Raw genomic sequence first — 15097 nt, forward strand, 5'->3', positions numbered from 1 at the left:
CAGCGAATCATTTCATAGTCCATAGTCCATAAGTAGCAAACCATTTGATAACCCATGACTGCCCATCAGCAGCGAATCATTTCATAGTCCATAGTCAATAAGTAGCAAACCATTTGATAACCCATGACTGCCCATCAGCAGCGAATCATTTCATAGTCCATAGTCCATAAGTAGCAAACCATTTGATAACCCATGACTGCCCATCAGCAGCGAATCATTTCATAGTCCATAGTCAATAAGTAGCAAACCATTTGATAACCCATGACTGCCCATCAGCAGCGAATCATTTCATAGTCCATAGTCCATAAGTAGCAAACCATTTGATAACCCATGACTGCCCATCAGCAGCGAATCATTTCATAGTCCATAGTCCATAAGTAGCAAACCATTTGATAACCCATGACTGCCCATCAGCAGCGAATCATTTCATAGTCCATAGTCAATAAGTAGCAAACCATTTGATAGCCCATGACTGCCCATCAGCAGCGAATCATTTCATAGTCCATAGTCCATAAGTAGCAAACCATTTGATAACCCATGACTGCCCATCAGCAGCGAATCATTTCATAGTCCATAGTCAATAAGTAGCAAACCATTTGATAGCCCATGACTGCCCATCAGCAGCGAATCATTTCATAGTCCATAGTCCATAAGTAGCAAACCATTTGATAACCCATGACTGCCCATCAGCAGCGAATCATTTCATAGTCCATAGTCAATAAGTAGCAAACCATTTGATAGCCCATGACTGCCCATCAGCAGCGAATCATTTCATAGTCCATAGTCCATAAGTAGCAAACCATTTGATAGCCCATGACTGCCCATCAGCAGCGAATCATTTCATAGTCCATAGTCCATAAGTAGCAAACCATTTGATGACTGCCCATCAGCAGCGAATCATTTCATAGTCCATAGTCCATAAGTAGCAAACCATTTGATAGCCAATGACTGTCTATCAGCAGCGAATCATTTAATAGTCCATAGTCCATAAGTAGCAAACCATTTGATGACCATGACTGCCCATCAGCAGCGAATCATTTCATAGTCCATAGTCCATAAGTAGCAAACCCTTTGATAGCCCATGACTGCCCATCAGCAGCGAATCATTTCATAGTTCATAGTCCATAAGTAGCAAACCATTTGATAGCCAATGACTGCCTATCAGCAGCGAATCATTTCATAGTCCATATTCCATAAGTAGCAAACCATTTGATAACCCATGACTGCCCATCAGCAGCGAATCATGTCATAGTCCATAGTCCATAAGTAGCAAACCATTTGATAGCCCATGACTGCCCATCAGCAGCGAATCATTTCATAGTCCATAGTCCATAAGTAGCAAACCATTTGATAGCCCATGACTGCCCATCAGCAGCGAATCATTTCATAGTCCATAGTCCATAAGTAGCAAACCATTTGATGACTGCCCATCAGCAGCGAATCATTTCATAGTCCATAATCCATAAGTAGCAAACCATTTGATGACTGCCCATCAGCAGCGAATCATTTCATAGTCCATAGTCCATAAGTAGCAAACCATTTGATGACTGCCTATCAGCAGCGAATCATTTCATAGTCCATAGTCCATAAGTAGCAAACCATTTGATAGCCAATGACTGCCCATCAGCAGCGAATCATTTCATAGTCCATGAACGTCCATAAGTAGCAAACCATTTGATAACCATGACTGTCCATCACTGGTGGAAAGAGAATTGTGGTGAGAATTGGACAAAACTATTGAAAATTTTCTCATTTCTATGAAACTTTCTCATCAAAATGAATAAGAATGAACAAGTGTTACATTTTCTCATTTAAAGCAATGAGACAGGTGGTTGACTCGTTAATTGGCATTTCTCATTCATTTGGATGAGAAAGTTTCATAAAAAAGAGAAAATTTTCAATTCTCATACTTTTGTCAAATTCTCTTTGCTTTGAAAGAATTCTCATTATAAATTTCTACTAGTGACATCACTGATATGAGGTCATTGGATTATTTCCAGTTGAAATCCATACACCCCTATGTAAGACATGACCGTTATCGCCCACACAGGGAGTATGAATTTGAAATGGGTTACCTGAATGAGTTGTTCCATGTGAAAACTCCAACCCCCGTGTGGGCGATAGAGGTCATGTCTTCCATAGGGGGTGTATGGACTTCAACTGGAATAGCTCATTTTGGTTAATAGTGAATATGAATTAAATTTACATTTGAAAGTTGAGACCATGATTTCATATTGTTGATATGCATGTATGTATCTATCTGTACTGGTTGTTGTGTGGTACGCAGGTACTTCTTACCGGATTTCAACATGTGTGACGCCTTTAGGAAAAAAAAACTTGGCTTCGTCTTCTGCACTTAACTGAAGGGAATATCATGCATGCTTTTCCTTGCTGCAAAGTATTAGAAAACAAATATACCTTTGACCCCAGAATCTCTGAAAACCCCATAGACATTGCCTTGGCTTAATGCCAATGCATGTGTGCACGTGGCATCACTCTACTATATGTTAGTTGTGCCAGAAGAGGCATTTGAAGGAATTTCATTTCAGACCGGAAGTGACCCTTTAATGACCCCAAATAAAAATACCACGAATACACTAAGTAACAGCAATTGATTTGTTTGGTTTTACAATCAACAAATTAAAACAAAGTAAATTTGGCTGTAAAAGCCCACGACAAGTTAATCTATGTCAAATATCCCAGTGATTGAGGATGGAGCGCCAAAGGCATGATGGCAGCCAGTGGGGGCAGACAACAGCTCAAACTTTCACATCCTGAACTTGTTGACAGTTTACAGGTGGTGACCCGGGAGGGGGGGGGGGGGGGGGTGGACTCAAGTTTGGTTTGGGTAAGGGTGTACCGCTGCGAAATTAAAAGTGGAGCCACCCGTGGACCCATCAATATACCAATTTTGCAAGAAATTTGGATCCATCGATAAATTTAAGACAAATTGTATTTTGTAACTTTTCCCAGAATTGTAGGACAATTAAAAAAATTTGGCTACAGTGAGGTGAAATTGGGCTATTTCCGAAAAAAAGAGACAATTTTGAACGCTGGGTCATTCACGACGTCATTGTAATTCATGTCAAAACCTGGGGAGCGACCACGCACATACGTGTATACTTGCGCGATCGATACTCAATGATCCAGACAATACCATTTGAATATACCGCCCTTATGTATGCATCTGTTTGACAGCATTTTTATCTTGATGTATTCAATTTGTCCCTTATAATTTGGCTGGTCTAATTTATGTGCAATATTTTGTTATGTTATTTATTAAATACTGCTTTATAAAATTAAATTCTTTAGAGCATCTGTGGTGTGTGAGGGTGTGTGTATATGGAGGGTTGATAGTTTGGGTGGGGGTGTATGTAAGGTGTGTGTGGAGATATAGGGGTGTGTGAGCTGTATGAGTGTGAGTGTGAGATTTTGCCTCAACAAGTGCAATTAATTTCTTTGAGTAATTTTATGGTGTTTTTGTTTTTATGTATATTTTATATGTGTTTTTGTGTCTTTTAATGTAAACAATGCAAATGTAATATTTCATGTAATTTGGCCTACGGGCCACGAATTTGAAATATATTTAATCTGAATCTGAATCTGAATCTGACACATCTGGTCACTTGCGGGAAGATAAACTACAGCCTGTCTCAAAAAAAAATTGTGCAAGTAAAAAGCGCCCTCGTTGGCAATTAGAAAATACCGCTGTGACAGGATGCTTACATCAACGTCAAGGGCGTAGTCTTAGCTTTCAAATGCCGTTTGTTCTGTTCAATTTACTTGTTTTAATCTCGAGATATGCTTAGTTAACGACGAAAGGTTAAAATCACATTTGTGCCACTTTTACTAGGGAAGAGGGCTTTACATGTAAATCAGTGATAGCATCAAGTTTATCAAGGGTTTTTACTGTTTTTACTATTTTATCATGATGCAGGAATAATGATTCTCTTTTTCTACAGATTAAAAGAATAAATATTTCACATTCTGCTGTAAATTTAAATATATGTGCACGTCAATGATTTTATCATGGTAAATACTGTTCTCTTAGTCACTCAAGACATGTTAAAAGACAAACAAATATTGCACACTAAGGTCCGTATGCACAAAAGAGTTAGACAGGGTCTACAGTTAGACCTGGTCTAACTGGAATAAAGAAAAGGAATGGTCCTTTACCCTTATTTCTTTCCTAGAGTAGCTAGCACATTCTAAAGATTTTAATGCAACGTTCAAAAATAATCCAAAATAACTTAAGCAAATGTAAAGAAAAATCAAAATTTCCTTTCTCATGGTACTAAATTAAACTTAAACCAGGTCTAACTTTAGACCCGGTCTAACTCTTTTGTGAATGATGCGTCTAATGCACGAGCCCCGAAGGGGAGTGCATTACGCATCAACTTCAGCTATCATTGATGTAAAGCTCTCTTCCTTAGTAAAAGTGGCACAATTGTGATTTTGTCCTTTCGTTGTTAAATAAACATATCTCGAGTTAAAACAAGCAAATTGAACAGAACAAACGGCATTTGAGAGCTAAGACTGCGCCCTTGACGTTGATGTAAGCATCATGTCACAATAGTATTTTCTAACTGCCAGAGAGTGCGCTTTTCACTTGCACAATTTTTTTTGAGACATGCTGTATATCCTAATAGCTTACAATAGATACCCCACCGTAAATAGCTCTCTTCATTACCTCGCTGTGCCAGTATATACGTGTAGTGTACGTAATTTTGAACCATATTTTGTTCAAAAATTGGCTGTCAGCAGATGCCCAATGGTATCAGGAAGTGTTGCAAAAAGGTAAGCGTACTCATTATTTATTCAAAATATCACATATTTATAAAATCCGCATGGGAAATCCGAAAAAAAATGTCAGGTCAAAATTCTCACCCTAGAAATATTGAGAAATAAAATCAAATTTAGGCTTCGTAAACAACGTCCAATTATTCCCATTGGGGTTTGCCACACGCATATATAATAAATTGTGATTTTGAGAAGAGTTATACCTCAAGTTTCAAAATACACCGAGTGCACTTTTTTTGATCGACAATACAAGACTCTGTAAAAACAAATCAAGAATTATCTGGGATAATTGCAACTAAGTATATGAACGTTATGATCTAAGCTACCAGATGCATCATCAATTTCATGATATTTAGTTGTGGAAAAATATTACTTTAATATTTTGGCGGGCTTATTTCCCGCCAAAAATGTCTACCAAAAAAAGAAAGTACCCTTAAGGACCCCAATGGAAACAAGCCAGCTCGGCATATTGCACTATTTTAAGTTTTTTTTGTTTCGAAAAAGAGTCACCACGAGAAAAACTTTGCTCTCTATCACTTGGTACATAGTTCTAGAAAGATCATGAGTTCTACCTATGGCTTATTTATAGGAACACTGTTCCCTCCATGTCATGGCGCTCTAAGAAAATGGCTAATTTGAGAAAAAGTAATAGAAATGTAAGAATTTTTGGATTTTTGTGGCTCATTTTGCCCATTTGGTGGGGGCAAAATTATCACCATGATTGACCCATGCTGACTTCCTTACAGGAAACACTGTATACATGTATTACTTACTCCCTATTCCAGAAAAATACAGCACTTATGTTTTGGAATGAAAAAAATATTAGACCAAAAATTCGGCATATACTCAAGATTTTGAATGCTTACACTTGTTCTTTGATTTTATGACTCGATTGTCAGAAAACATGCCGAAAATGCATGTTTTTGACTCTTTTTTCATGAAATTAGTAATTAGTTTCATTTGGCAGAACTTGATATTATTTTTGAATTCCCAAAAATTAGTGCTCTATTTTTCTGGAATAGAGAGTAGGGGCTGTGCAATAATTAGCCGGTGGGGTATTGTATTGTACATCATGTACATTGTACATGTACATACTATATTCAACCCCATCCTACCTTACTCACACAAAAAAAACTAAGGCATCACAACATAATATTTGTGTGCATACATGTACAACCTTTGCAGATTCATTGTTTGACAAAGTCATTTACAAATTAGATTCCATTTGTCGACAACGCTCTCACAAAATACCATCACGTTCACCTCATTTTGTCGACCCGCAGGCCGAAATGCATGTATGTCATGCAGTTTTACTCCGTGAGAATTTTCTGAAACCAATATCAGCATGTGATGGTAAATTTTTAAACGGTCTACATTGTCAATTATCTTATATGCCAGCTGGTGATAACAAAAACCTGATAACAATTTTAAAAAGAATGGCATTATCAAGTGTGGAATTGTGTACAATTGTACAGAATATTGAAGGGTAGCACTCAATAGCAACTGTATCATTTTTATTTTGCACAGAAAATACCAATACTACACAATTTTAAAATACAAAGCTAATTATTTCTTTCACATAGACTATGCATAAAGAATGCATAGATGCATAAAGCACAAAAGAGTCTATTAAAATTACCTTTTAGAACAAAAGTTGTGGTAAAATTACCCATTTAAATTTGTTTTTATATTCTGACTCGTTGTGCATGGTGATTGACAGCTGCATATCGACGGTACAAAAAGGTGATATCCATGCTGGATTACCAGCTATTACCTAGAGGGATGGTACGGTTCACTGACCTCTGACCCTGATTGTCTGTTTGTCACATAGCAGACCGTGACCTGACCGCTGGTACAGAGCAGGGGATCGAGACTGTTGAACAGTTTTTGTCCTCCGAATCGGTATAGGCAAGTTCTTGGGCAGTTTATACCAAGTACAGCTAGATTCATCTTCTAATACGTGTACTTACCTCCCTGCTGTACAACGTGGGTGTGTAATAATCTATCAACATGGTGAATCTTGGTGACGTTTTCCCCGATTTTACTGCTCAGTCGAGCAAAGGAGAAATTAAATTTCATGAGTGGCTTGGGGATTCGTGAGTATCTATTTTCTGCTTTCCAAACGCTTTGGTATAGGGCGCTCGCTAAAGCTACTAAGGAACGCGGCCTCAAGATGAACATGCAGAAGACAAAATAATAACAAGATCCCTCGTTCAACAAATAGTTACTGTCAATGGATGCAACAAAGAAGAAGTTAATACTACCTGGGACAGCAGTTTAGCCTGAAGGAAAAGGACAAGAGCAAGAAATAAAGAGAAGAATAAAGCTTGGATGGAGGCAACTTATGGAAAACTTAGCAATATCATGAGAGAGGATATACCAATTTGCCTGAAAAGGAAAGTTTTCAACCAATGTATAATCCTAACTATATGGGGCTGAGACATGGACGCTTGCTGCAAAAATGGAAAAGAAAGAAGCTACATGCGGCACAGCACAACATGAAACGAAACACGTTAGGGGTCACCTACAAAGACAGGAAGACTAACAAATGGGAGAGAACAAACAAAGACTCAACACATCTTGGCAACAGCTAAACACATGAAATGGAATTTGGCAGGGCATGTCAGTAGACGAACAGACAACAGATGGACAATAACAATTACTATATGGAGACATATGGCGGACAGCAGGAACCGGGGAAGACAAGAGATGGGTTAGACCAATACTGGGGAACAGTAAATTGGTTCAGCAAGGCTAGAGACAGATAATATTCTGATGGGTTGATAAATAACTCAAAACCTGATTCAAGCACAGAAGCAACATTTTGACAAGCCGAGAGGGGGGAGGGAAGCGATTTTTGGCGAGCCCCTACTGGTTTTTGGCGAGCCCCTACTGGTTATCTGAAAAGTATACCAAGTTCAGGTGCTCACATTTAAAAGTGAACCTGATAAACCCCGCCAGCTTGGGCTTTAACCACCAGAAACAAATGTGATCGATCTGTTGATCGACCGTCGATGCTTCTTCGATGCTTGTTATCAATGAACTATCAACTAATTAATCAGAATTAACGCTAACTTTATATTGGTCAATTTCACTACAGGCACAAATTACTATTTTATCTCAATTACAAATAGTAAATTCAGGGGGTTAAAAAATCATGAGAGTTTCGCGAAAACTGTTAATTTTGATTTTTGTGGTTTTTATTGGGAGTGGGCAAAATCCCCGACTGGTGGACATTCCCCTCCTTAAATAATAAGAATCGATGGTCGATCGAAAGATCGAACTAATTTATTTCTATTGCCTTATTATCCAGTCTATCACCACCCCACTTCATTATCCCCTTTCGAAACGAAAACTGATAATCACAAGGTTCTGCACAAAAATTGCCAAATTTTGTACATCCCAGATTTCATAAAGCTCCAGTACCCTCTCCCGGAAAGGAATTCCTGGTGCCACTCATATACATACTCAACGATGACATTTTGTTGTTTTGCCATGTAGATGGGGTATTCTATTCTCTCACCCTGCTGATTATACACCGGTATGTACAACAGAGTTAAGCAGAGCTGCAGCCATGCAGAAGGACTTCGCAAAGCGTGGAGTCAAGATGATTGCATTATCATGTGATGATGTGGAATCTCATATTGGATGGATCGAGGTTAGTTAGCCAGGGGGAATAGTGGGGGCATGTAAGGGATTCCTCCAGGGGCAAGGAATGTAGTCCGCAATGGGAGCACTCAAGACCTTGTGTACATTATACCCCATGACAGTTAAGTTAATGATAAAAAAGTTACTGTGAATTGTTTTCATGTAGATGAAAATATTAAAAGCGCTGCTATCCGCCCTAACCCTGCCAAGTCCAGCATATATTGCATGTAATTTCATTTTAATTAGGGTTAGGGCTAGTGTTAGTATAGGGTTAGGATTAGGGGTAGGATTAGAGTTAGTATTAGACATAGGGTTAGGGTTAGTGTTAGCTTATAGGAAATAACTAAAATTTACATGAAGGATCAACAAACATATGTAGTCCAAAAATGTAATTTAAGTATAATTGTACATTTTTGAACACTTTTCCCGCATTTTTCTCTATAAAGTCATTCCAAAATTTCTGAATATTTGGCTGGTATATGGTGTCGTGTCGACGATGTAACATAATACTTGACAAGAACACTCGTCGGTGAAATCATGATCATTGTCACCAATATGCCACCACCAATGTTTATCCTGGTTTTGAAACAGTTCTTGGGTAACCATGATCTAAAATTGGAAAAGAAATTTAAATTTACAACAGCAAAAAAATGCAGTCATATAACCATCTTCACTGTAATGTTTCTTTAACAGGACATCAAAGACTACAGTAAATGTGAATTTGAACATCCCATTATCGCCGATCCCAAGCGTAATTTGGCTGTCAAATTGGGCATGTTGGATCCAGATGAGAAGGATGCAGCGGGTTTACCACTTACAGCAAGATGTGTGAGTATTGGACTGTAGTACAGTATGTAGTACTGTATGTATTAATACCAGCCTACCTGCCAGGTGGTCAGGAGCGTAGCCAGGATTTATTGGGGTGGGTGTGGGAGGGGTGATAAAAAGAGGACCTTCGGAGATTGTTGATTTTTCTTTCAAAAGGGATGATTTTCAATGTTATTACAGAAAAAAGTGGACCTTTTTTTTTTTGGATCTGCATACAAGGGGGAGGAGGTATCGCACCACCTGGCTATGAATCAGCAGATGTTAGGGTGCATAGGTATTGTTAAAAAAACACCCCCACCCATGTAATGTGTTTACCTATAATGAAATCTTCAGGCAAAAAGAGAAGCATGTTTAACTTTAGGCATTATACATACTTTATTGTATCTATAAGTTTGTGATAATACATGGACACACTGCTGCACACATTTTGCTTGATATCGGCATAGGCTATAAACCAAAAGTTGTTCTTGCTAGTACTTGCAAGACACACATTTTTCCCATAGTAGGGGAACTAATAGGTGACGTTTATTGTGGAACCATGCAAAATATGGTATATGGATGGATCCTTTTTTCTAAATTTTTTTTCTCGGAAAATAGCCTTATTTCACCTCACCATGCTCACTGTAGCCAAATTTGTGAAAGTGTGTCAAATTTTAAGTTGTAAAAACTACAATTTATGTTAAATTTGGCCGCAAATTTTAACATTTGGTATATTGATGGGCCAACCTTCAATTTCTCAGCGGCACACCCTTACCCAAACCAAACTTGAGTACCCGCCCCCCACGGGGCACAACCTGTAAACTGTCAACATTTTTTGCAGGATGTGCGCTCCATCCTCAATCACTGGGATATTTGACAAAGATTAACTTGTCTTTACTTTGTTTTTATTTGTTGATTCTCGTGTCAGGTGTTTATCATTGGTCCAGACAAGAGGCTCAAGTTGTCAATCCTCTACCCTGCAACAACTGGCAGAAACTTTGAGTAAGTTATACAGGTCATGTCCAAAGAAGATCACAACATCCACAAATATATTGCTATTACCCCAGTCCAGTCCTGGTGCATTGCTAGAAAAACGCGAAAAATAAAAATGGACTTTTGGTGCATACTTTTGCGGGGAACCTTGTTTTGGTAGCGGATCCATGCAAAGGGCGAATAACACTAAGTTGTTCAGCTAACATTTGTTAATAATACCCAGGATGGGGAACATCTGTGTAGCGTATGATATTCTAGTTGCTATTTGGAGGTTTCATCCATAATTCATCCATAGATATGGTGGCTCACAAATTTGAAATGTATAAATATTTGTTCTTGATGACGAATGTTATATGCAAAGTTCCCAGGTGAAATGATTTTATTATAGTCTTCTAACAACCTTTTGTATCAAAAGGATTCTTCCAAGAAATGTATTTAGTTAGAATAACTTTTTTCACCAAAGTCTTACACATTTGTCTGGGTCTTTGCAGTGAGATATTGAGAGTTGTGGATGCCCTGCAGCTGACAGCAACCAAGAAGGTGGCCACACCAGTGGACTGGAAGGTTAGTAGCATCATCTATGAGACCCCCCCCCCCACCGATTGGTTGGAAAAACAACAGGAATTGCCATACGGACTCGAGTACAGTCCTGTCCCTTATTTAGATGAAAAATTACCAAAAAATACTTTAATTTAAAAATAATAATTAAAAAAAAATTAATATGACTTTTTTCAGACCTGTAATGTCCCTGGACCTAGAGCTTAATTCAGGGTTATTGAGTTTAAAAAAAAACATATGTAAAGTTATAATTTGTGTTCATGTCAGTCTAGTACTAATGATTCCAAAATGCTTATGAATCCAGTGCATTTTGAAATCAGTAATAGACTATGACATGAAAACAATTTATAACTTCCAGATTGAAGACACAAAATGTTTCAACCATGAATGATCCTAGATTTTAGCTCTAGGTTCAGAGACACTCCAACTCTAAAAAATAAATACGGTATGTACTCGTTGTATTCAATAGTGGAATTTAAGTGGTTTTTTTTGTGGGTATTATACCATGATGTTTTATAATTTGGTATACATCTGTGCCAAATTAGTATCTAAGAAGACAAGTGTCAATTCCACATGATTCTATGTCCGTTGTAATATTCATATAATAATAATAGAAATGTGTAAAGCACAAAATGCAAGAGCCTTGCATTTTGTGCTTTACACATTACAAAACCAAAATTACAGAGTATTCTTAGTCTGTGGTTTTGGTGTGGCTTGTAACCCCGGGCTTGTAACCGCTGAATTTCACTGGTTCCTGCATAACATTTATCAGACGGTAGACTACAGTGTCCGCGTCGTCACGGAACACGCTTGTCAAGGTGCGCACTAGCTGCAGGTATTTAGCCTGATGTACGCATAGTGCATAATACGCCAGACACTATACGTGCTACTGAATTGGTAAAAGTAGTAATATGGCTTTTAGAGACGTCGCCACTTCCGGTTCTGGGTCAAAGGTCAACCGGAAGTGGATTACGGTCAACCGGAAGTACCGCCATTTTGAAAGGTCAACCGGAAATGCCGCCATTTTGAATCGAGAAAAAAATTCTAAAATGTTTTTTTTTTAATTTCCAAAAAAAAATTCTCAAAAAATTTTCAACATAACTCAACAAACCGAAAACTGAATTCTTTAGCAAGCAACAAACGACTGGAACAAAAAGGTTGTTCACACGTTCCATGCTAACACTTCAAAATAACAATAATGAGATCCGAAACCGAAAACTGAAACAGGAACCGAAACCAAAAAGATAAAAAGACCCTTGAAATAACCATCGGTTCCGAAGCACAATGTTTAGATATTTCACAATACCCTCAAAACAGTTTTGACAGTGATTTAAAGGGAAGTTATGCTGGTTGCTGCATGAGAAAAAGCTCTTCCACCATGAAATTGCTTGAAACTGAATGAGTAAAATATGCGAGTCGAGGTTGAACTGAAGAGAGGATGTGCAATTAATAATAATAATAATAATAATAGCGACAAGGCACATATCCACTCAATTAAGAGCGCTCAAGGCACTAAAACAAAACAAACAAACAAAAACTAACAAGACAAAGAAAACTGGAACTAAATTAAGAAACATAACTTAAGAATTACAGAATGTCTCTGACATAAGATGAGTTTTTAACAACTTTTTAAACACAGTTACATTTTTAGCAGTTCTGATATAAATAGGCAGTTCATTCCATAGACGTGGAGCTGCGATTACAAATGATCTGTCACCCCATGTGCGGTTGGATTTTCTTTCTTGAAGAAGTTGCATGTTTCCAGATCGAAGCGTACGGGTGGGAACATAATGTAAAAGGAGCTCAGATAAATATAACGGAGCAATATCATTAATACATTTATATACAATCAACATAAGTTTAAAACAATTCTTTGTGTGACAGGAAGCCAATGCAGTTCCTTTAGGATTGGCGTGATATGGCAATATTTTCTGGTGAAAGTAAGAATTCGAGCGGCAGTGTTTTGAATTTTCTGAAGGCGATAGAGTTGGTTTGCTGGTAATCCATAAAGAAGTGCATTGTTGTTATCCAAACGAGAAGAGATGAATGAGTGAATAATTTGTTCAGTAGCATCGCGACTTAGGTATTTGCGGATCCGGCTGATGTTACGTAGTTGAAGCGCTGAACATTAGAGATATGAGGTTGCATGGTCATGTGAGTGTCAAAAAATGCACCTAAATTGCGTGCTTTGGAAGATAAGGCAATTGCAGAGTCACCGATGCAAACATTTTCAATGTTGATTTTAGAGAGCTGTTGGTGGGATCCAAACAGAAGAAATTCTGTTTTATCATCATTTAATTTCAAGAAGTTTGATTTCATCCAATTACGGATTTCACTGATACAAATTTCAAGAGAAGCAATTGCAGAATTAGCACTATGTTGAGAGGATTCAAATGATAAATAAAGTTGCGCGTCGTCCGCATAAACATGATAATTCAATTGATGGCGAAGAATGATATTAATCATCTTCTTACACAAGGAAACCTTGTTTGTGAAGATAATCAAATAACAACACAATTATATTTGTTTTTATTACTTTGCAGCAAGGAGAAGCATGCATGGTATTACCTTCGGTTAAGGCAGAAGACGAAGCCAAATTTTTTCCTAAAGGCGTCACATATGTTGAAGTGAAATCCGGCAAGAAGTACATGCGTACCACACCACAACCAGAATAGATAGATCCATAACATGCATATCAACAATATGAAATCATGGTGTGGACTTTCAAATGTAGATTGAATTTATACACTCATAATGAACCAAAATGAGCTATTCCAGTTGAAATCCATACACCCCCTATGGAAGACATGACCTTGATCTCCCAAAAAGGGGGTGACGTTTTCACACGCACCCACTTCAAGTTCACTTTTCTTTTCTCCCACCGACAAAGATGAAATACTTTTAATTTGTAAATCTCTGAAGTCTGGCTCTAGTGACGATATTAAATCTGTGAGAGATTCAATTGCTTTAAGATGCTCATATCTTCAATGTATGTACTGCCAGCATTTCAAACAAATTAAAAATGAGGCTAACGATAAATGAGCAAATAGACCTATATCCGTTTAACATGTTTTCTCACAAATATTAGAACGTGTAATTCATAAAAGGCCGGGTTTATTTCCCGATATAATCTAGTCAATAAAAATCAATTTGGTTTCCATTCAAATTTTTCTTCAGAAATGGCTATCCTTCAAGCATATGACAACATTTTTTCTGATTTGGATAAGAAAAAACATGTACTATTCTTGGCATCTTCTTGGACCTTTCGAAAGCATTTCATACCATAAATCATGACATTCTTTAATCTAAACTTTCCCATTATGGTATTGTCATTAATCCATCGCATTTGTTATGCAATACGCATATTATATTGTGGGAAGGAATTTAGGTACAATGCGACATCCGCTAGAGAAACCCGAAAGGTGTGTATTGACCGGTTAATATTTTCAACTATTTTCCTAAAATTCAATCCCCGCGTTTAAGTTTGCCGCCAGAATTAAATAGCATGTCAGACTCCTATTACACGTAATATTAAGCTACTTTTAAACTTGATTTTCCGGGTTCGGGGTGATAGGCCCGTATCCAGTATCTCGAGAAAACTAGTTTACCCTATTTCCCTTCTAACCTTGTCGTATTGTCTTATACCAAACGCCCGAAAATGGTCATTTATACGGAGTACGCTCCCCCCACCGAATATACCAACGAATTAGAGAAATTGCGATGTTCCAAACGCAGTACGCTTTTACGTACGTTAATACGGTGTTGAATATTGCTAGTCTTGGTTCCAAACTGGATTGTGCTCATTCGTCACGAAGGAGAACAAGTCTGAATAAAGACTATAATATTTGATCTAATCCAATCTAGTTCGATAGAGGGCATAGTGATTGAAAAAATAACAGTAAGGCGCAGGCTACTGAGTCACTGCCTAATTCAAACAACCCGCTTTTGATTTTGACTAAAATTTTGACTTAACATGCTGCTTAAACTTGATTGTATTTTTGTGCCCCCAAATATTATAGTTGCCCAAAAATATATATTTTGGTAGATTAAAGATCACTACATCCATATATCATGACTTTACTTTCAAAATGAGACTTTCATCCTGAAAATTTGGCGCGTTGCATGAACTTCGACATGAGGTAAAATCAGCATATATTTCAACGTAGCATCTGCGTTTTATACTACGTTGGAATCCAAAATGAGAAATCGCAATGTCATTTTTTTACGCAAAGTATCACACACATTTCAATGAGCAATCTCTGCGTATGGACATCGCGTATAAATTTAGTCG

The 15097-nt window shown here is 37.6% G+C and overlaps 1 protein-coding gene across 1 annotated transcript; it reads left to right on the forward strand.

The window, feature by feature from the left end:
* Positions 1–6810: 6810 nt before the first annotated feature.
* Positions 6811–13733, forward strand: LOC140166218 (peroxiredoxin-6-like). Its single transcript, XM_072189622.1, has 6 exons — positions 6811–6896; positions 8302–8458; positions 9142–9276; positions 10184–10257; positions 10740–10812; positions 13350–13733. The coding sequence occupies exons 1-6, from the start codon at positions 6811–6813 to the stop codon at positions 13479–13481; spliced, it is 657 nt and encodes a 218-aa protein (XP_072045723.1). The 3' UTR covers positions 13482–13733.
* The last annotated feature ends 1364 nt before the right edge of the window (positions 13734–15097 follow it).

Source organism: Amphiura filiformis, chromosome 1 (genome assembly GCF_039555335.1).
Source record: "Amphiura filiformis chromosome 1, Afil_fr2py, whole genome shotgun sequence".
NCBI lineage: Eukaryota > Metazoa > Echinodermata > Ophiuroidea > Amphilepidida > Amphiuridae > Amphiura > Amphiura filiformis.

What these genes read in the sequence shown, in the direction of transcription:
- LOC140166218 (XM_072189622.1), top strand. Translation starts at nt 6,811, where the DNA reads ATGGTGAATCTTGGTGACGTTTTCCCCGATTTTACTGCTCAGTCGAGC. An exon ending in CTCATATTGGATGGATCGAG is followed by an intron (nt 8,459 to 9,141) that starts GTTAGTTAGCCA and finishes TTTCTTTAACAG; the next exon opens with GACATCAAAGACTACAGTAA. An exon ending in ACAACTGGCAGAAACTTTGA is followed by an intron (nt 10,258 to 10,739) that starts GTAAGTTATACA and finishes GGGTCTTTGCAG; the next exon opens with TGAGATATTGAGAGTTGTGG.